General features: G+C 54.6%; 2 protein-coding genes across 3 annotated transcripts; one reads left to right on the top strand and one right to left on the bottom strand.

Annotated features, from left to right (window-relative positions):
• Window positions 1-108: 108 nt before the first annotated feature.
• LOC136014688 (protein PET117 homolog, mitochondrial) lies at window positions 109-2199 on the bottom strand. The gene is made up of 2 exons (XM_065679607.1): window positions 1865-2199; window positions 109-270 (listed from the first exon to the last, which is right to left on the bottom strand). The coding sequence occupies exons 1-2, from the start codon at window positions 2189-2191 to the stop codon at window positions 121-123; spliced, it is 477 nt and encodes a 158-aa protein (XP_065535679.1). The 5' UTR covers window positions 2192-2199; the 3' UTR covers window positions 109-120.
• A 10096-nt stretch (window positions 2200-12295) lies between these two features.
• On the top strand, window positions 12296-20729 carry OVOL2 (ovo like zinc finger 2). Of its 2 annotated transcripts, XM_065679601.1 has the most exons (5): window positions 12296-12364; window positions 12647-12738; window positions 13357-13547; window positions 15674-15863; window positions 19951-20729. In XM_065679601.1, exons 3-5 carry the CDS (start codon window positions 13497-13499, stop codon window positions 20259-20261), a joined length of 552 nt encoding a protein of 183 aa, XP_065535673.1. In that variant the 5' UTR covers window positions 12296-12364; window positions 12647-12738; window positions 13357-13496; the 3' UTR covers window positions 20262-20729. The 2 variants fall into 2 exon arrangements, with proteins under 2 accessions (XP_065535673.1, XP_065535672.1); XM_065679600.1 differs by lacking the exon at window positions 12296-12364 and having other exon boundaries at window positions 12520-12738.
• Window positions 20730-21829: the final 1100 nt, after the last annotated feature.

The raw sequence follows: 21829 nt of genomic DNA, 5'->3' as shown, positions 1-21829 counted from the left end.
CTATACAAAAAACCCCAGTCTTTCACTGATTACCTCTGCCTGCTGAAATCCTTGCAAATACTTAGATCGCAGCGATCCCCAAACATCTTTAATCAAACCCTTAAGGACTCAGGGCTGCGCCTATGACTGCCGGGACCCTTTTTCAACCAGGGCCTTGTCTCTTTCTTCCATAAGCTGCTTTGTCAAAGCAATCTGCTCTTCTAGGAGGCGAATATTCTCCTTTTTCTGGTGTTGACGCTCAAGATCTTGGAGAACTCCACGGTGCAGCCTCTGCAAACACAAGAGACAGGGTTTATCACAGCCTGTTGGATGCTGAATGCGATTAACCCCCACCCAGGCTCTAACCCCTCCTGCAGGTTCACCACGCTATGCTGCCTTTGCAAGTCCTCTGCCATCACCTGTAGCCACAGTCACTTAACGGGGTTTGAACCTAAAACCACAGGAGCCAATACCCAATACCTATAAGCTAATGGTACTAGACCAAAAAGTGCTTTATTGTCCTCACTTCAGGTGGGTGGGTAAACTAAGTAGTAAAGCTATCAAGCAAATAGATGCTATTCACCTGTAATTCCCATGCCACGCATGATGGACACCATCTATAAACCCCTGTTACCTCTGTCCTAAATCTTGACCAACTCAAGCTGATCTCCCCAGAGCTTCTCCTCTGCTTGGAAATGATTTTGTGGCAAAGTGGAAATTATCTTAAGAAAAACTGCCATATGGCTTCATAGAATCATAGAATAGTTAGGGTTGGAAAGGACCTCAAGATCATCCAGTTCCAGCCCCCCTGCCATGGGCAGGGACACCTCACACTAAACCATCCCACCCAAGGCTTCATCCAACCTGGCCTTGAACACTGCCAGGGATGGAGCACTCACAACCTCCCTGGGCAACCGATTCCAGTTCATCTGCTTCTTCCTACACATGCCTCAGTCTTAACAAATGCACAGAAGAGTTAGGGTTGGAAGGGACCTTAAGATCAAGTTCCAACCCCCAGTACCTTCCAAAAGCCTTGTAAACTCTTGCCGCATGGCTGATAAAAGTCCCACAACCTGCTTATGCCAAGCTTGTGAAAAAGCAAAGCACTACAGTAAAGAAAATATCCCCTTTACCCAAAGTGCTGATTAAAAATAACCTGTGCAATACAGACCATCAGTTTTCAAACCAGTGGGTGAGCGCCCCAATGAGTGTTGAAAGCTCTGAAATCCCAGCTGCTCCTTGCTTTACCCACAGGGTGCCCAGAGAAGCTGTGGCTGCCCCATCCCTGGCAGTGTTCAAGGCCAGGTGGGATGGGGCTTGGAGCGACCTGCTCTAGTGGAAGGTGTCCCTGCCCGTGGCAAAGGCTGGAACTGGGTGAGCTTTAAGGGCCCTCCTAAACCGGCCTGTGGTTCTATGAAGCCAGCCCCACCAAGCCCATCAGCCTCACCCTGAAGCTCCCACCCTCCCAAAGGCCCACTTGCCACAGCGAGAGAGCGTGGAAAGGGCAAACACCAAGGCAGCAAACGGCGGGGAAGGGGCAGTCCGTGGACAGCGGAACGCCGGCGGTGAGCTGCGGCAGGGCCCGCGGTAAGGGCCGGGACGGGCCCAGCGTGAGGAGCGCCTCAGGAGCGGCCGGGCCTCCCACCGCGCTCAGGCGCGACAGGGCCACAGGCAGGTGAGGGGCCGGGGCGTGGCTTAACGCAAAAAGGGGCGTGGCTTAACGCAGAAAGGGGCGTGGCTCCACTGCACACCTCGGGCCAGGCGGCCAGGTGAGGGGGCGTGGTTAGCGCGAAAGGGGCGTGGCCTGCCCTGCGGGTGGAAGCCGGGCTGTCCGCGCATCGTGTTCCCCCCCCCCGCCCCGCCCTGCGGCGGGGCCCGCACTCACCTCCTGCTCCCGCCGCTGCTGGACGTGCACGGCCGCCACGGTGGCGGCGGAGAGCAGCACGGACACGGCCAGCACGGCCCGGGACCTCCGCGACATCGCGGGCGGAGCGCGCCGCTGCCTGCCGCTCGCCGCGGCGAGAAGGCCCGGCGCCGAGCCCTGTGGGGGGGCGAGAGCAGGCGCCCCAGCCGAGCGCCGAGCCAGGCCAGAGCAATCGAGCGCCGCTGAGCGGCTGGGCCGAGCCCGGTTGGGGGGGACCGGAGCCGCGCCCCGGGGCGGGGTTGGTGGCAGGCGGCAGAGCCGGGCGCTGCCGCCGCTTGTGTGGCACATGGAGGGGCCTCGGCGCCCCGCGGCGCTGGTTGGGGCTGTCAGGGGCCAGCCCCAGGCCCGTGGCGGAAGCAGGTCGCGGCCCTGTGCCGTAGGGCTGAGGCGGCTCCGGGTCGGGGGCCCGTCGCTGGAGATGTGCCCGCTCATGGCAGCGCTTGGGTCTGCATGGGCTTGGAAGGGCGCTTCCAGCCCCGACCAGCCCGTGGCTCTGCGGTGTGCGCACACCCAGCCCGCACTGGCGGACCGCTGAGCTGCGGGCGGGCCGGCTCCCCGCCCAGGCCGCGACCCTCCTCACCGGGCCTTTGCCCCATCCGCACTGCCGGGGGAAGAGCCCACGAGGGAGGGAGCAGAGCGGCGGCTCCCGGGGCCTGTCCTCAGGGGGTGTTGGTGGAGCTTCGTGCCGGCGTGCGCCTGCATTGCCCGCGCGGCTGCGGAGCCGAAAAACAAACAAAGGGGGAAGGTTTCTTCTGAGTTCAAGAAAGATTCCGGTTATTTTTCCTCTTCGCTTTTATTGAGTGGAGAGCTCCAGTTCTGCACTGCCCTTGCCCAGAAAACCCGGATTGCACAGCCGAAGCAGCTGGAGAAAGCAGCTCTTCAATTGTCTGGTTTCTGCTCATTGTTCAGTGTGTGGCCTTAGGCCTCGTGCTTGGCAGTTTTTCGTGCTCTGAAGACAGAATTATTCCTGTCCCCGGGGGCCGTTCCTTGGCACCTCCTCACCCAAGTATCCGAGTGCTTTAGAGACAGGGAGGATTTATGTTCCCTGTGCTCCCGTGTGAGGGCAACAGATGGCTATCGTGAATGACTTTGATCCACCACGTTCAGATGCGCTCCAGGCCGCAGGACTTCAGCCTTTCAGGGCACTCCTACCCCCCAACACTCAAACTTCCCCCTGGCTACTGTGGAGCAGACAGGCTCGGGTCACGCTCCCGAGAAGCAGGGAGCTTGTCAGCGGTCGCTGTGCTGTGTGCCACCCGAATGAGCACGTCAGCGGTGCAGGGGAGTGACTCTTGTGACTGGATCGGACGCAAGGATGGCTGGTGGGGCGGTGGGATGTGCCACCAGGTCTGTAAAGCCCTGAAGGAGGTCAGGCAAGACTCATTCATCGTTTGCCCCACTCCAGGGTGGGTTTGTGGAAGTCCTTGCTCCTGGTGCTACAGAAGCTGAATGTAACCTGCGGATACAGAAGGGAGCTGCTCAGATTCCTGGAGCAGCCTGGATGTTGGGATGCTGCTCGTGTCTCGTGAGCTCCTCAAACCACAAGTGAACAGGGAGGTAGGAGGTTTATTGTGAAAGGGGTAGGCTGGTTCCCAGCACCTTCCTCTACTTTTTCTTTCCCTCCAAGCATCCCTTTTCCCTCCAAGCCATCCACAGCTCGCTGCCAGGCACGATGGTGGGGCACAGGGAGCCTCAACCGCAGCAGGTACCACAGACCCTGTCTCAGACCCAGGCTTGGATGTTTCCAGAGGAGTTACAGAGCAGTGGGTGCCGTTGAGGGGATGGTGGGGTTTGCGTCCCCAGCCCGGACTGGAAGAGGAAAACCAATCGTGTGAAGCTTATCCCTCCTCATTATAATCTTTTTCATCTTCCTGCTGAATAAACGTGATTAAAATGAAAGGCAAAATTAGTGGGAATGATAGTATTTCAATTGTGTCTAATAGTTTTGCTTACATCGGTGTGTTTACTGTTATTAAGACTTATGCATAAGTGTTTGTAACACATCCAAGGCTACTGGAGTGCCAAGAACAGAGTTGAGCCGGAGGCAGGCAGGTGTGAGCCAGCGCAGCACCTATGGCTCCATGGAAGGGTGCAGCTCCCCCCGGCTGGAAGCTGAGAGCCTCTACCCAAGCCTGACATCAATCCCTGAAGGACTAAAACCCCAGCTGAGGAACGTTCATGCCGTGCTTCCACAGTCTGCAGTTTTCCCCGTGGTAGTTGAGGTGTTCCCACTCGTCCCCCTTCCCTCACGAGGGTTAGGTCGTGCTGAAGCACCCTCAACACAGGAGGGACATGAAGCTCTTGGAGCAAGTCTGGAGGAGGCCATGGGGATGCTCTGAGGGCTGGAGCTGCTCTGCTCTGGAGCCAGGCTGAGAGAGCTGGGCTGGGTCAGCCTGGAGAAGAGAAGGCTCCTTAAGGGGAGACCTTGGAGCAGCTCCAGTGCCTAAAGGGGTGATGAGAAATCTGGAGAGGGACTTTTGACAAGGGCAGGTAGGGACAGGGCAAAGGGGAATTGGTTCAAGCTGATAGAGAAGAGATTGAGATGAGACATTAGGAAGTTCTTCCCTCCAGCTGCCAGCTCATGGTGAGTCCCACAGTGGCAGAGCTGCTTGTGGCAGTGCAGGCACTGGTCATCCTGATGCAGCCGCCGTGGCCCCACAGTGAACGTCTCTACCAGATTCGGTGGCAGAGGGTGTGTGTCATGTTGTTGGCATTCAAAACACTGAAAAATGCAGAGAGAAAAATGGAAAATGGGTTAAAGTTCCCGTGTCCCTCCTCTATAATTACAAGGTAGGGTCACTGGGGGCTTCCTTGTGTGCAGGGACTCAAAAAACAATGTGATTAATGAAATATATGTATTACAAATGCCCTCTTTTGACCAGGTTACTGGAGGGCAGCATCATCCTGAGATGGAGCAAAGAGAAAACCTGGAGGGACAGACCTTTCTTTTATTCCCTCGTAAGCAAAGGAGGAGGGAAACTTCCCTTCCCTTTGGCAGGGCAGCCGGCAAAACAGTTTGGATTTGGATTTCCTCCTTCCAGCGGGGAGGGTGCAGAAGCCGGAGGCAGCCGCTATGTGAGAGCTGCTGGTTTTACAGCAGGGCCACGTGTGGTTACAGCTCAGCCAGCCCCATGCCAGCGGGTCACCTCCAGGTGAATAAACCAAGGTGTGGGCTCTGCTGCGGCCTCGTTTCACCCCGGATGGAGGATCGGGATCCTTCCCCAGCACCCCCGGATGGTGGGAAGTGAGGCGGGACATCTAGATGCTGCCTCCGCTTCCAACATCTCACTCCACTGTTCCCTTGTCCATGCCTTTTGTTTTGGGGTGCCACAGGGGTATCCCAATGCAGGGAGCTGCAACCCTGCTGCCCTTGCTGTCCCGTGAGCAGGGATGGGCAGTTGAAAGGCAGACAGAGGCCAAAGTCTACCAGCACACGGTGAGCAGAGGACGTGCACCCAGCACTTGATCGTTATATTGACGGCAATCGCACAGACCCTTGCCCGCGGAGCAGGAGTTGCGGCAGGAGTGGAGGGCAGAAGTGCTCACATGGGGCGGTTGTTTCTTTTCCTCTGGCAAACATTGTAAAAGGCACCGGGAGATAAAAACCTGTGTGCTGAGCACCCCCCAAAACACTGGCGGAGTAATTCTGCAAGCAGTGTCCCTGCAGCTTGCATGGCAAAGGTAACCCTGCCCCGGTACCTGCAAGGATGTGCGTGGGGTCACAGACACAAAGTGGGGTGAGCCCCGTGGGGTGCACCACTGGCCCCCACCCTCCTAGGGTTCCCTGGGGAGGAGAAGGGCTTCTTTGGGTGCTGAGGCGCTGGCACAGGGTGCCCAGAGAAGCTGTGGCTGCCCCATCCCTGGCAGTGTTCAAGGCCAGGCTGCATGGGGCTTGCAGCAACCTGCTCTAGTGGAAGGTGTCCCTGCCCGTGGCAGGGGTTGGAACTGGATGAGCTTTAAGGTCCCTTCCAACCCAAACCAGTCTGGGATTCCTGTGCTGCAGGGGTTCAGGGAGAAAAGGGATTGGGGTTCAGCGGGGTGGGTGTGGAGGGGGCAGAGGCACCCATGGGTGCTGCAGCGGACACTGAGCCCACCCCCCAGCTGTCAAACCAGAGCTGTAGAGAAAGGATCCTGTCTGGAAGCAGCACCACTGAGCTCCCTGGGCAGTTGCATAGGCAGCGGGTGCGTATCCTGATGCTTAACTCACCCTGGGCGTGTTGGAGCACATCTCTGCCGTAGCGCAGGAGGGACGGGCAGGGACCCTCCGGCAGCAGCATGGGATCCCTCTGGGAGCCTGACCTCATGCACCCATGGCATCAGGATGGGCAGCGGGAAGGGTCCATCTTTAACACAGCAGTGTTTGAACAGGGGTCAGCACATCCTGACCTGTCCCCTGGCCTGGCTTGGAGCAGGCTTGTGCTCAGGCTGGTGCCTATGGCCAGGGCTGTCCTGGTGGGCCTCTTTGTTGGACAGGAGCTGGGAGGAATCCAAATGGATCTCACCTTCCCTTTTTACTGTTGCCAAAATCCCCATGGAACTCCCCTCCAAGGCTGCTTGGCCACGGGTGGCAGTGGTGGTACTGTCCCCAAGCACCCAACCCGAGACAGTTATTCCTTGCTCATCACTGCTCCTCTATGTCTTATCACTGCTCCATCAGGCTGTTAATCATCCCATTATCCCCCAGAGAGGAGAGGGATGGCCGGGACAGCACCCACCACCGAGCCGGGAGGTGTTTGAAATGGTAAAGAAACGCATGAACCCCTTCTGCATACAATGGGTTTATGGCAGCAGTCATCTGCCAGGAATGAGGAAGCCTGGGGGGCCCCACAGGTCCTTGGGGAGGGGACAAAGGACTTTCTACCACCAAAGCTGGAGCTTGGAGGGGGGATGTCAGAGCTGGTGGGGCTTGCGGCAGGGCGAGCGCAGCCCCCGGTGGCTTATCAGCCTCTGCCAGCTGTGTGCAGGGGGGTGAAAGGCGTTTCGAAAGTGTGCTCGTTATTTTTAGGAACCTGGGAAGCGAGTGCCGGGGTGAGAGCTCACACACGCAGCGCTGCCGGCCTTGTCAGGGAGAGGCTGTCTCAGGCACAGGGCTGTGGTCCCCGGCAGCTAACAGGGCAGGCTGGCCTTGCCCAGCAGCCGGGCTTCACATTCGCAGCTTGAGCTCCCAGCCTCTGAGAGCATGTGCAGCACATCCTGATGTGATGTGCATCCTGGCAGCGGCACATCCCAATAGCAGTGCGTCCTGATTGCAGGGCATCCCAATGGCAGTGCATCCTTATGTGCGGCGCATCCCAATAGCAATGCATCCTCGTGTGCAGTGTGCAACCTGAAAGCAATGCGTCTCAGCGGCAGTGCATCCGGATGGCAGCACAGCCGAATGTCACTGCATCCCGACAGCAATGCATCCTGACAGCAGTGCACCCTAATTGCAGTGTATCCTAATGGCAGCACATCCTAACATACAGTGCATCCTGATGGCAAGGAAAATGTGTATTTTTCAGGGCAATGCCTCCTGTTTGCATGGATCGTGCCACTGAAGCAGGCACCAGCTGGGCAGTGAAATGGGAACATGGTGCTGGAAGCAGAGCATCACGACATAGAGGGCAAACACCTTTCAGGGATGAAACCAGGGCATAGGGTGCTGGCCTTCCCACTGCATTCCAGAAGTACCTGGGGCCCCCTTGGGAGATGGAGTCGGGCTCAGACAGGGAAGCTGCTCATCTTCACAGGTACCAACACCTGCCTGGCTGAAGCTTTCCATGAGTTCCTGCCAGAGAAAGCCCCAAATCCAAACCGCCGGTCAAAAAGGGCAAGTGGCTCCTGTCCCATTCCTTCACTGCCCACACAGCTGCTGGGTTTGGTGCAGACAGAGGTGTCTCTTGTGATAACATCAGAGGAACCCTGGGGACCGAGGACCATCACCACTGAGTGGCTGCTGGAGGCGATGTGGCTTTTTCTTCCCTGTGAGGGTGCTGAGGCGCTGGCACAGGGTGCCCAGAGAAGCTGTGGCTGCCCCATCCCTGGCAGTGTTCAAGGCCAGGTTGGACACAGGGGCTTGGAGCAACCTGCTCTAGTGGAAGGGGTCCCTGCCTGTGGCAGGGGGTTGGAACTGGGTGAGCTTTTTCCAACCCAAACCACCCTATGATTCCATGATTTTGGATCTGCCGACAGAGCCTGCATGGATTTACCAGTGTCTAATAAAGGTTGTGTGCATGACGTATGTTTAAGCACAGCGGGAGCATTAAGAGGGAGTAGCTTTCTGTCCTCTATTTAGCTGCTGATTTGCAGGAAACTCCTGGGATTTCACCACCTTTGCAGCCTCTGCTGCTGTATCAGGCTTGGCAGGAGCACACCCAACTTGCCAGGGAGGAATCACTGGGCAGGCAGCGGGATCACGGGAAACCAAGTGACAAGGAAGAGTTGGGCAGTGCAGGCAGAGCTGGGGCAGGTGCTCCAGGGCCTCCAGAGCCAAGTGCTCATGTGGTTCATGGCAGAGTCTGCGAGCTCAGGGCTCTGCTGACACCCCAGGGGGGAGGACACCTCTCCAAAGGGATCGCCCTGTACTCCGTGTGCGGTGGGCGCGGGGTGCACAGGTCCTTGGGCAGCCGCTTCCCCCAAGCCTCAGGGCTGCGGGTGCCACCGAGGAGGATGCTTTGGGGATGCTGCTGGGGTCAGACACCGGCACGGCCTCCGTGGTGCTGCCTGGGAGCCATTCCCGTGGGGAGCGGACGGGCAGGCCGGGGTGACGCCGGGCGCCCCGAGGGAGCGGAGCCGCAGCGAGTGGGTGGCTGCAGAGACAGCGCCGAGCCGGCGGAGCGGAGCGGAGCGGAGCCGGGGGGAAGCGGAGGTATCGGTGGAGAAAGACAGGGAGGCGCTGGGAGTGGCAGGGGCCGTGGGAGGCAGGGAGACAGAGCCCGGTGAGTCAGCGCGGTGGGTGCTGTGAAGCACAGGCAGGGCAGGTTCTGCCGCAGCCTGCCGAGCCCTCGTCCCCCGACCGGCACCTTCTCCATCCCTCCTCCCCTGCGCGGCCGAGGAAAGCAGGATCGCGCTCCTCACCACGGCTGCTTGCGGAGCTCCTGCTGAGATAAAGCTGGCGTGGAGCCACCCTGGCTCCATCCGCTGCGGTCAGGGAGTTCCGCATCGGACCTGGGAGCTGCCAAAACCTGGCTTGAAGCAGAGCTCTCTGGCGGCCGGGCTTGACCCCATAGCTGGTGGCACAGGGCGGTGTTGCAGGAGTGATCAGGGCGGTAGCTCTGCTCTGGCAGCCTGTGCCACTCCGGTGATGCTCACCCACCCACCCCTCGTGACTTCTGTAGCACCATGGGCCAGTGTTCATCCACACATTGCCGCTGGAGATGCCATGCTTCCGGTGGGAATCTGCCCTCGGAGGCAACGGCACCCCTTCCAGCAACACACAGTGCTCCAGGTGTGCGACGGGGCACAGGGCAGGGTGAGGGAACCACAGAACCATAGAATCAGTGAGGTTAGAAAACACCCTCAAGATCACCCAGTCCAACCGTTCCCCAGCACTGCCAAGGCCACCCCTAACCCATGGCACTGAGGGCCTCGTCTGCACGGTTTGTGAGCACTTCCAGGGATGGTGACTCCCCTGGGAGCACGTTGGCTCCTTGCCCGTTGATGCTGAGCTGTGAGACCAAGGGCAGGCATCCAGGTGGAAGGAAAGTTGGAGCTTTTCTCCTTCTTCTCTTCTCTTCTCTTCTCTTCTCTTCTCTTCTCTTCTCTTCTCTTCTCTTCTCTTCTCTTCTCTTCTCTTCTCTTCTCTTCTCTTCTCTTCTCTTCTCTCCTCTCCTCTCCTCTTCTCTTCTCTTCTCTTCTCTCCTCTCCTCTCCTCTCCTCTCCTCTCCTCTCCTCTCCTTTCCTCTCCTCTCTTCCCTTCCCTTCCCTTCCCTTCCCTTCCCTTCCCTTCCCTTCCCTTCCCTTCCCTTCCCTTCCCTTCCCTTCCCTTCCCTTCCCTTCCCTTCCCTTCCCTTCCCTTCCCTTCCCTTCCCTTCCCTTCCCTTCCCTTCCCTTCCCTTCCCTTCCCTTCCCTTCTCCTCTCCTCTCCTCTCCTCTCCTCTCCTCTCCTCTCCTTTCTCTTCTTCACTTCCTTCCCTCACTCCCTACACCCAGGTCTTTGTCCCTAAGCACCTTCTATGTGCTATATGGACCGGGGGGGAGGCTGTCAGTGAGAGGGTGTCCTCCCAAAGGGACAAGTCCCCCTGGCCCCATCAATCTGCTCCCCTGCGGGGTTAGTTTTGGGAAGGAGCTGGGTGCGATTGCGACAGGGACACATGGCTGATTCATTGTTTGATCCAATCTCTCCCTCCTCGTTCCCAAATGATTCGAGTCGAATGAAACACATGTTAGTAGTCCAATCTGTAAGGGTGGGTCCCATTGTGCTCTGACCCTACAGGGCATTTTGTACATTTAATTTGATTTACACCCAAAACGTACTGGGATTCTCTCCCACACCCAACTAATGCCGAAAATTAAACAAGATCCTACAGCAAGGTTGGGTGCCATTATCTCCTTGGTGTTGTTATTTATTGAGCAACGATGGTGCTCAGGCTCTGTGTGCAGCGTTGCTCCTGTGGGTGTATGGAGAAGGCCAATGGCCGCCCCAGTGATGTGTCCATGGGCTGAAGACGATGTGGTGCTGCATGTGGGGCCACGCTGTGAGCATGCTCCTCTTGGCTGCAAACACCAAGGAGTGGTATTCTTAGGTGAGGTGTTACGGTTTTCTTCTAGCCTATGGTGAAGCAACACCAAGACTTGGTCACGGGCCTGCATTTCCACCCTCTAGCTCAAGGGGAAGGCAGCCCGCTGCCGAGGAGATGCTCTGCTTCATGCTGCTGGGGGTGCTTCAGGTCTTTCTCTCCAACCTGTGCCTCTGCCGGCGCTGGGCACACCACAGCCCTGACCACTCATGTCAAGGCTCCAGAGCTGATAATAACAATAATCATTTAGTTCCTGATTCAGCCGTGCTTGTAAGTGCATGTCTGGCTTGGAGCACTCAGAGGGAAGCGTGTGCTCCAGGACCTCGCTAAACGGGAACCTCAAAGCGGGATTTGAAAAGCCCAGACGACATTAAAGTGGTCACAGCAAGCTCTTGGTTCGGGAGAGTTGTGATTGATGTCGTTTGCTACCTCTTTTGGCTTAAAAGACAAGGAGTGGTTAAAATGAAAGAAACCTCGAGTTGAAAGCATTGCAAAAAAAAAAAAAAAAAAAAAATCAATTAAACCCCATGGAGCTGCATTTTGACCCGGAGCAAAATCTGAGACATAACAGAGAAATTGCATAGCCTTAAAGAGAGAGAAAGACAGAGAAGGTTTTACGTGTGGTACTGCTGAGGTATTGCCCAGAGGCAGCTGAGGTGGCTTCTTACCCGGTACCTGCTGAGAGGTTGCCCAGAGAAGCTGTGGCTGCCCCATCCCTGGCAGTGTTCAAGGCCAGGTTGGACACAGGGGCTTGGAGCAAGCTGGTCTAGTGGAAGGGGTCCCTGCCCGTGGCAGGGGTTGGAAGTGGGTGAGCTTTAAGGTCCCTTCCAACCCAAACCAGTCTGTGATGGGGCAGCCACAGCTTCTCTGGGCACCCTGTGCCAGCGCCTCAGCACCCTCACAGGGAAGAATTTCTTCCTGATGTCTCATCTCAGTCTCCCCTCTGTCAGGTTAAAGCCATTCCCCCTTGTCCTGTCCCTACAGGCCCTTGTCGAAAGCCCCTCTCCAGATTTCTTGTAGCCCCTTTAGGCGCTGAAGACTGTCATAAGGTCTCCCCTGTGCCTTACAACCCCTTCATGTGGGGTGACAGCTCTTGGTGCTCAGTCCCAGCGCTGTGCACAGCTGCTACAATGAGGATGTGCTGGGGATGAAGGCACCGAGCGCATTTCCACTGCATTTAGTGATAAAAGCAGACTGAAGAGTAGGCGTGAGGCAGGAGAAGGGACCCGGGCACTGTTTAAGCCGTGGGGACGCGCCATGTGCTGTGCTCAGAGGCTTGCAGTGCACTTTTGTGGGTTTTCTTCTGTTTCTCTTGCTTCCTTCCCCTCCACCCCGTCCTCCTCTCGTCTTTTGTTTCATTTCCACTTCGGGAAGAGGGGAGAGGACAAGAAGCAAATTAGAAAGAAAAAATAAAGGGGGGGGGGGGGGGGATGATGGCTGAGGCACGTTTTTCATTTCAAATCAGTGACCGAAGCAGGATAAAGCGCTGGGTTTTCAACAGAAGAAAGCCTTGTCATGAAGGAAAGTCACCATCAACCGACTTTCTCTGCCCGACAGCTTCGGCTTCTCCCATGTGCCTCGGGGATCCTTTGGCGTGCTGGGGGTCCCCTGGTGCAGCCCGGCAGCAGCAGCGCTGCCCTCCTCGCTTCCCTCTTTTTAATTTCCAGACGTTAAATTCTTCTGCAAACATTCATGCCTTAGGAAGGGCTGGAACAAAGCTCAGCTGCTCCAACCGGTCGGACAGGTAAGCAGACTTGTTGACACCGTTATGTTGGCAGCACGCATGCTCCTGCCCAAGTTTCCTGGTGCATTTTTCTATTCCACCTTATGAAACTTGCCCCCCCCCTCCTTCACCCCCCCTTTCTCTTCCCCCTTCCCCTCCCCTTCCCCTCCCCGCTCCTCAGCGGCTCTGCCCCGGTGCGTGCGGTCCCGCTCCCCGCGGACGGGCGGGCGGGCGGGCGGTGGGAGCCGCTCCGCTCCGTTCCGCTCCGCTCCGAGCCGCCCCCCCTGCCCTCGCCATGCCCAGAGCCTTCCTGGTGAAGCGCCGGAGCCCGCAGCCGGCGGTGCGCAGTTGGGATGGGCTGCCCGACGAGGAGCGAGCCGACACCTACATCCCAGGTACGGCACCGGCGGGGGCCCCGCGCCGGCACCGCCGGGAGGATGGGGGGAAGGAACACACGGAGGGGAGGGATGGGGGGGTCCCCGCCAGACCCCAGCCCTCGCCCCGCTCCCCCGCGGGTTGGGAAGGGGCTGGGGGAGCCCCGAGGGGGTTGTGGGGGAGCTCCGGGGGGACCCTCTGTGCCCAGACGCAGGGGTGATGGGTGCCGGGGGCCGGCTCCATGCCCGCTATCATCTCCCACCCGGGGAGCCCCCGGGCATTGGGGGTGTCTGTGTGTGTCCGGGAAGGTGGGAAACCTCGTTTGCATGAGAAAGGTGGCGGGGGGAGAGGAGAAGGAGAAACGTCCTGGGGTAGGGGGGTGATGGTTTCCCCCTCCTCCTCCTTCTTCTTCTCCTCCTCCTCTTGCCCTTGCCTGGGGTATAACGGGAAGGCGGCGGAGCTGGCTTGTTTGAACTTTGGGACCGTTCGTGTTTGAGTTTCCGATTGCAGCGGGAGCCGGGGATCCTCCCCCGCCGCCCGGGCCCGCCCGCAGGTTAAACACCGGGGCCCGGCGGCTCCGTGGTCCCCCCTGCCCCCGTATTTCCCCCCCATGTCCTCACCGCATCCCCCCGCTACAGGCGGGATCGGCTGCGTGCTGCTGGGCTACGAGGACAGCTGCAGCCTGGAGAGCAGCGGGAGCAGCGGCACCCGGGACGCGGAGCCCAGCGATCCCCCGACGCCACAGCCCGTCCCCGGCGACCTGGGCACGGCCGGGGGGATGCTGCTGGACCTGGCTGTCAAGCGCCCCGTGGCCAGGTCGAAAATCAAGGTAACCAGGCACCATCTCCTCCCCGCTTCAAGGGCTGGGGACACCGGGTGGCAACAGTCCCTTGGGCTCCCTTTGCTCTAGAGGTGACAGCAGCCGTCCCACACACCGTAGGGTGGCAGGACAAGCCTCGTAAGCGATGTATCGTCATCTTCCAGTGCCCTTTGCCTTTCCTTATATCCCTGCCTCGGACATATTGCCCCTGACCTGTTTGGCTTGGGTCCCGCAGGAGCTCTGAACCCATCCAGGAAGGACCAGCCCTGGCAGCTGGGAGTCCTGCCCCACCGCGCCTGGGTGGATTGCACACCTTCACGTGGGGCCTCCTTAAACGGCCGCCTGCGAGGTTGTAGTCAGGCCTTAATCGTCCCGCTGCCCCCCTACCCTCTTGGCTTGTCGAGATAGCAGCTAGGAAAAGGTCCTGCCCTGAAGCTGGGAAAGGCCATTGCCACCTTGAGGTGGGCCCTCAGGCTGGGTGAAGTGAAGCAATTAGCTGTCCATTAACTCTGCTGCAGAGCCTCCCTGCTGCATGCGCCGGAGCTCTTGCTGTCTGGGTGTCCCCTGGGCAGAGCCAGCAGAGCGGTGATTTCCCTTCCCAGGCTGGGAAGGCAAATCGTAACCTGGTTTGGGCTGAAGGGACCTTAAAGCTCCAACCCCAGTTCCAACTCCTGCAACTCACAGGGACACCTTCCACTAGAGCAGGTTGCTCCAAGCCCCGTGCAGCCTGGCCTTGAACGCTGCCAGGGATGGGGCAGCCACAGCTTCTCTGGGCACCCTGTGCCAGGGCCTCAGCACCCTCACAGGGAAGAATTTCTTCCTAATGTCTCATCTCAGTCTCCCCTCTGTCAGGTTAAAGCCATTCCCCCGTGTCCTGTCCCTAGAGGCCCTTGTCAAAAGCCCCTCTCCAGACTCAAATCCCTCCTGATACCCAAGATCGAGCTCCCAAAGCACAGTAGTGATGCAGGTAGAATGGAAGGACCACTGTCCTTCTCTGAACATCCTCAGCAGGGGCCACCCCTGTGCTAGGAAGGAGACATGTTTACCTGTGGCTAGTTAACCCCTTGTTAAAACCCTGGCTGTTGCTTTGCTGGATGGAGCTGTAAAAATTCCCACTGTCTCTCTGGGATGACAGCCCCGTAGTCACCCTGTTATTAATATAATGGTTAAAAGTAGGTTTTCACCCTAGTTGTATGTGGCCACTTGAGATGGAGTCCTCCCTGTTGCCCAACAGATACTTCCCAGCTGCTCCCCTCTGGTTTCACACCTCGTGGTTTCACGGCTGACTTCTTTCTCTAACCTTTATAATTCCAAGTAGCGTTGCTTTGGTAGTAAGCGGAGGAGGAGGATCAGGAAAAATAACTGGCTCTTCAGGAAAGAGAAACCCCAAACATATTCCTTTGGGAAGAGCCTTAACCTATAATTTAACCTGGCCTATTAACTGTCACAGCGAAACCTCGTTTTGGCAGAGTTGGGTTTTCTCAGCGTGCCACAGAAACTCCCCAAAAGCACCACGAGGGCCAATGGACGCGTGCGCATGGTGCTGTGCGCTGGTGGCTGCGCACGTCCCGAGCACGTCCGCTTCTCCTCGAGTAATTAAACTAATAGCCAAGTATTTGCATCGTCCAGACATTAAGCCTTCCCTCTGAGGAGCGCTCTTCCCAAGAGCTGAATCATCAGTGTCTCCCTTAGTCAAGTTAGGTCATGGTGTTGGCGCAATGTATTTTGGTGTCAGGAGCGGGAATGAGGAGAGTAACCCCTAATGACACTCTGCTGTTAATTAACGAGACCAACGGGAGGAGGTTAATCATAGAATCATGGAATGGTTTGGGTTGGAAGGGACCTTAAAGCTTATGGATGCAGTTGGACAAGGGTGCCTGCTCCTAGGAGGTAGCCACTACATAGGCTTTGCTTTAGCATTAATCCCAAACTGTGCACTGTAAGTTACCCGCTTGATCTCAAGGGAAGCGTGAAGGTTTCACCCAGCAAAAGTCTCCGAATGCTTTCACTTTTCATTTGGAATACATCCCAAGAAAATCTTAATGCCACAATAAGTCACCCTCCTTGTTTTGCTTGTTGCCTGCTGGTCCTTGCCATCTCGATGCCCACTCACCCCATCCTCTCTTATTCCTTAGTTCACCACCGGCACTTGTAACGATGCTATGGTGCATAGCTGCGAGCTGTGTGGCAAAGGCTTTCGCCTGCAGCGGATGCTCAACCGTCACATCAAGTGTCACAGCCAGGTGAAGAGGCACTTGTGCACCTTCTGTGGGAAAGGCTTCAATGACACCTTCGATCTGAAAAGACACGTCCGGACCCACACTGGTGAGAACGCATTCCCGGGGGCATTGTGGGCAGCTCTGGGTAGCAGGAGGTGGAAGAAGGGTGAGATGGGATGAGGAGAGGGTGAGTAACCCAGCAAGAAAATAATACAAATACATTAGCAGAGAAGGGATGTAGTGGAGGAAAGGGAAAGATATGAATGCGGACAGATGGAAGTCCTGGGACTAATGAAGTCTGAGGACTTCTCTGAATTGTAGAATCATAGGCTGGTTTGAATTGGAAGGGACCTTAAAGCTCATCCAGTTCCAACCCCCTGCCACGGGCAGGGACACCTTCCACTAGAGCAGCTTGCTCCAAGCCCCATCCAACCTGGCCTTGAACACTGCCAGGGATGGGGCAGCCACAGCTTCTCTGGGCACCCTGTGCCAGCGCCTCAGCACCCTCACAGAGAAGAATTTCTTCCTGTCTCATCTCAATCTCCCCTCTGTCAGGTTAAAGCCATTAATGAAATCAGTGTGAGGCAGTGTGGGTGCCTGGGCTGACATCCAGATGTGTTGTAGATGCAGCTGTATGCTGCTGTGCTGGTCAGCGAGACCAGGTTAACGCTTCCAATAAACCCACTGGGATAACTCACCCTGTTATTGCTCAAGTCCAGCGTGTAGGGCTGAGCAGAGGCGGGCAGTGCATGAAAATGCTTTGCCCTCTAGAGGCAATGAGCAGCAGTTTCTTGGGGTTTTGCTCTTGGGAAGCTTCCCTGCTGGCTGTCCTGCAGAATGGGGTTATGGCTTGATTTTGGCACCAGCTGGAGGTGTGTGTGGCTCATGCTGTACCTCCAGCTTCTTTAGGGCAACCAGGCACATATGACTTGTGCATCCTGCCTGCTTCAGGCTACCAGCTCCTCCAGTCCTTTTTCAGAGCTCTTTCCCTCTGCAGATCTAGCCATCCAGATTTGTTTGACCACTGGCCTAAACCACCTCCACCACATTTCCTGGGCAGGTTCCAACTTGCCAGGTCTGTGGTTACCTGCTGGTTATTTGGGCTCACTCTGCAGTGCCCGTATTTTGGCTTAGGCACCATCAACCAGGCAAACGGCTGGAGGTGACACAAGTATTTTGTCATAGAATCTCAGACTGGTTTGGGCTGGAAGGGACCTTAAAGCTCATCCAGTTCCAAACCCTGCCATGGGCAGGGACACCTTCCACTCGAGCAGGTTGCTCCAAGCCCCTGTGTCCAACCTGGCCTTGAGCACTGCCAGGGATGGGGCAGCCACAGCTTCTCTGGGCACCCTGTGCCAGGGCCTCAGCACCCTCACAGGGAAGAATTTCTTCCAAACGTCTCATCTCAATCTCCCCTCTGTCAGGTTAAAGCCATTCTCCTTTGTCCTGTCCCTATAGACTCTTGTCAAAAGCCCTCTCTCCAGATTTCTTGTCACCCCTTTAGGCACTGGAGCTGCTCTAAGGTCTCTGCAGAGCCTTCTCTTCTCCAGGCTGAACCAGCCCAGCTCTCTCAGCCTGCCTCCAAAGCAGAGCTTCTCTGGCCCTCAGAGCATGGCCTCCTCTGGATTTGCTCCAAGAGCTCCATGTCCCTCTTGTGTTGGGGGCCCTGGAGCTGGACACAGGACTGTAGGGGGAGGTCTCACTAGAGCAGAGTAAAGGGGGAGGATCCCCACCCTCGGCCTGCTGGTCACGCTCTGGGGATGCAGCCCAGCACACGGGTGGCCTGTGTTGGTTGGCAGGAACTGTTTCTTAGCAGTAGAGCTCATGAAGACAATGCCACTGGTTTCGATGGGAAAGTACATGTTTTGTGCTGTTTTGGTTTGTTTGCAAATCTGTCATGTCCAAAGGAAAGCTGCTGTTGCAGCAGGGAGCTGCTGCTGGGGTACAGCTGAAGTGTGGATTTGGTGCTTCTAAAGTGAGTTTTCAATCTGTTCCCTCATCCTTTGCAATTCAGAAACTGAATCCCAGAGAATTTGCCTGGTTTGTTGGGTCATGAGGGGGTGAAGGCTTGGCTGCTGCAGCAGTACCAGTGATGTATTGGATGTATCTTACCCAGGGTGATATATGGCACCTCTTAAAGCGGTGTGGCTCTTTTTATTTCAAAGTTGATTGCTGTTCAGGAAAGCTGGAGTGTATTTGAACATGAAAAAGCAGACAGGCTGGAAGTGGTAGTGCAGGCTTTATTTTGTAGCTACAGGCACTCATCTACGTGTGCTCTGCTGAATTCCAGGGGAAATTCTTATGCAGTTTGTAACCAGACTGTGCAAAAGCATCAGAGAGTGGAAGCCAAGCATCCCAGTCTAGCCTCGTGGTAAAAGCAGACTTCAACATTAAAAAGTAATTAATATACACAGTAAAATAAAGGTTTAAAGTGATAAAAGTAGTGATGAGGTTCCCACAGCCGTCTTGTGCTTGTATTCATGCCTGAGGAGCTCTGTTGGCAGCAGGAACCAATGGTTCCACAGCAGGACAGTGGTTCAACTTGGTTCAACTTGCAATCAGATGAGCATGAAACTGCTCCCAAAATACTGTTTGTAAAAGAGACATTTTTGCGTGTCAATTCTAATGAAGATTTGGAGTTTCTTTCCAACTGCATTTTGATGTGACTGAAGCAGTCTCACAGCAGTAGGCGTTATAAAACTTTACTCCTGATATTTTTAAGCTGGTGCAATGGGATAATTGCATTTGCAATGCTGTTTGTTGGAACCTCTAGTTTGGATTTCTGGTCGGAAGCTCAGCGACAGAGTGGTGATCTTAACATAGTGTGATTAGAACGTTACATCTGTCAGCGTGGGTGTGTGTGCTTTGCCCTTTCTTGCCTGGCTCATTGTAGGGCTGATCTTCCACATACTCGTCTCACCTTTCATTGGGAAAAGAGTTCAGGTAACTCCTTGCATCAGTTTTAAGGCTGGCCTTTTCTTGAAAACTCACTGGGCTAGTCCAGTAAGTCAAATCACAACTAGTTTTGTCTTTTAAAGCATTGCTGAGCTCTCAGTTGTTTGTCATTCAAGTACTGGGGGTTGCTCTTAAATCATGTTGGTTGGTGGTAAATGGGTACTCTGCTGCTCAGTCTTTTTGTAATGTTGGTTGTCTGTACTCAACAAAACTCCTTGGACATTCACATTGCAAGCCAGCCCCTTCTCTCTCTTCTGGAGACACACACATATTTCTTCTGTCTCAATGCACTTCTCATCTGGAACTTGAGCTTGTCATCTCAGTCATCAAATCCATATGCTACGAAAACACTCTCACTCATTTTAAGTACTAAGATTGCTGCGTGTTTGTGTTGGGCTGCCCTTCACTGAGGCTTGGTCACTAAAAGAGGAAAATTAACATCTCACTGAGATACTGTGTTCATTATAAAAGCCAAACTGAAACCGATGGTTTCACCTGATGACAGGACTGCAAAAAGTCGAGTCTAAAGGAACCAGTTTTGCAGGAGTTAATAACTTCTTCTTTAGGAGCAAGCTGCTGATGGGCACCTGCTGTCCTCAGTGCTTGCCTACACCTGCTCCAATCTTTTTGAGGTTTTCTATGCCTAAACACATCAACCCGCTCCTGACAGTTTTAGCCTGAAAGTAACATATTTTATTTGGACAGAGAGTTCCTCAGGCTAGTAGCTCCCTGCTGGTAGGTATTTGCTCGATATCATAGAATCAAGAAGGTTAGAAAGACCTTTAAGATCAACCATTCCTCAGCACTGCCAAGGCCACCGCCACCACTAAACCATGTCACTAAGGGGCTTGTCTACGTGGTTTGTGAACACTTCTATGGACAGTGATTCCACCACTGGCCTGGGCAGCCTGTTCCAATGCCTGACTGCCCTTTTGGGGAAGAAATTACTCCTAATATCCGAATATCCAGTCTAAACCTGCCCTGGTGCAGCTTGAGGCTGTTTCCTCTTGTCCTGTCCCTTGTTCCTTGGGAGAAGAGACCAGCCACCTCCTGGCTCCATTGTCCTTTCAGGTAGCTGTAGAGAGTAAATATTGGCTCAATATGGTGAGTGAGCCAATAGGTTCAATGAGTATTGAGTTCAATTGGTTTGATGCCAGAGCCTTGCTCTCAGCTGGTTGCTCACTTGGTTTTAAGAAACATAAAGCAGAATGCTAACCTCTGTCTCTTTAACATTGCAGGGATTCGTCCTTACAAGTGTGAGGTTTGCAACAAAGCCTTCACCCAGCGCTGCTCCCTGGAGTCCCACCTGAAGAAGATCCACGGTGTGCAGCAGCAATATGCCTACAAACAGAGGCGAGATAAACTTTATGTGTGTGAAGACTGTGGCTACACGGGACCCACGCAGGAGGACCTGTACCTGCACGTTAGCAACGTGCATCCTGGAAGTGCCTTTCTGAAAAAGACCTCAAAAAAACTGGCGGCCGTGTTGCAAAACAAACTGAGCCCTGTCTTGCAGAGGAACTCCAAAGATGATGACAAAGATGAGTAACACAATGGATTACAGTGGTCTAAAGGAATGAAGTTTACATGTAGGACTACATATATATTATTTTTTTAAAACAATTTGGAAAGGAATCCCTGAGATGAAAGGGATGCTTTCGCCAACGGGGCTCTCTTGATGTTGGTAGAACCTCAACTTGAAAGAAATACTCCCCTATACGATGTGAGCATCGGACGTTTTTATCTGGCCAAAGGAAATTGAAAGCTTGGAAGAGGCTGTCACCTCTTCGATGGAGTATTTTCTGAACTGAACCAGGCAACCTGTCTTCTGTTTCGACTCTACCACACATCCAAGAGGCCACTGACAAATAATTTGCCTTTCCCTGGTGTATTTTGTAAAAATCATAACCATTACCTCCTGTGCAAACGACTTCTGAGTTTTGAGTGAAAAGTGCCGTGTAAGTGCAGCTACTCATGCATTGTTCTATGCAAAGTTAATTAAAATGGTCTTAAGGAATGCATTGTATGGGTAAATAGTTAAAATGTGCAAATAACCATAACCCTCCCCTGTGCAGAACACTAATGATTTATGGAAGGGTGATCCAAAGTAAGCTGAAACTTCTTTTAAATGATGCAGAGCTTTTTCCTCCCAAACCTTCTCCACTGACAAATGACATTATCCCAGGGCAGACTTACAGTCATGCTTTAGGTACTTGAAGCTGTGAACTTACTTTTGTCATGTTTAGATTTAAGTGTAACCATAACTCTGATGTTCCTGGACTTCTCACGCTCACTTTGGGGGGCTATTCCCACTTCCTTTTAACTTACGTCAATATCACCCAGAAACCCAAAGAGAACACTTTAATGACTTGAAGATTTGTATTTTCTGTTGTGATGAAATGCAGTTTTGCATGTATTTTATGGTGTATATGTGCATGTGTGTGTGTTTGGGGAGTTTTCTTTCTTTTCTCTGACCAAGTAAGTGCCTGTTCACTAACAGGAGCAGTGCAATGTAGTGAAAAGAGCGGCTTGGCCTGTCTGTGCCTCATGAGATCAGCTGTAGGCAGCAATTTGGCCTCTCATCTGTAACCACCATCAGTTTAGAAGACTCCTAGAGAAGTTGATGCTACAAGGGATGGAGGTGGTGAGGGTGATGAGGGACCTCTATTACATCTCTGTGCTTTTACACTTCCCCTATGGTCCTGCTCCAGCTGCTCCGGGACAACCAAGCAGGTAGCCTATAGGGACTATCGAGTGTGAAATTATGGATTTAAAAATAGAGGAGAGGGATGTCCATATAACATGTTGCCTGACACTTTAAAGCTTTTCAGAAGCTGCTGCAGCCTTTACTGAGCACTTGGGTGAACCCACCACAAAGTTCTCTGGTCCAAGCACATTATGCATCTGTCTCTTAATGGACACAGCTGCTAAAAGGGTTTTACATCAATTTAAATGCCCATCAATGAATGGATTTCATTTGTAAAGTCCTCAAATCCATTTTGTGCTCAAAGCTGTACATTGGGGGAGGATATGCTGTATTCTATAGGTGTTGAAACAAGAGCTAAAAAGCAACCCACCTAAAACAAGAGTCACAGTTAGGACCTTTGTAGTCCTTGC

Source organism: Lathamus discolor, chromosome 5, assembly GCF_037157495.1.
Source record: "Lathamus discolor isolate bLatDis1 chromosome 5, bLatDis1.hap1, whole genome shotgun sequence".
Classification (NCBI taxonomy): domain Eukaryota; kingdom Metazoa; phylum Chordata; class Aves; order Psittaciformes; family Psittacidae; genus Lathamus; species Lathamus discolor.
The sequence above is the reverse complement of the archived record's forward strand: the minus strand, read 5'-3'. Positions and strand labels throughout refer to the sequence as shown.

Excerpts from the sequence above, each read along its gene's own strand:
- OVOL2 (XM_065679600.1), top strand. The coding sequence starts at position 12,639 with ATGCCCAGAGCCTTCCTGGTGAAGCGCCGGAGCCCGCAGCCGGCGGTG. Across the intron at positions 13,548-15,673 it reads TGGCCAGGTCGAAAATCAAG|TTCACCACCGGCACTTGTAA; the intron begins GTAACCAGGCAC and ends CTTATTCCTTAG. Across the intron at positions 15,864-19,950 it reads ACACGTCCGGACCCACACTG|GGATTCGTCCTTACAAGTGT; the intron begins GTGAGAACGCAT and ends TTAACATTGCAG.
- LOC136014688 (XM_065679607.1), bottom strand. The coding sequence starts at position 2,191 with ATGTGCCACACAAGCGGCGGCAGCGCCCGGCTCTGCCGCCTGCCACCA. Across the intron at positions 271-1,864 it reads AGCAGCGGCGGGAGCAGGAG|AGGCTGCACCGTGGAGTTCT; the intron begins GTGAGTGCGGGC and ends TTGTGTTTGCAG.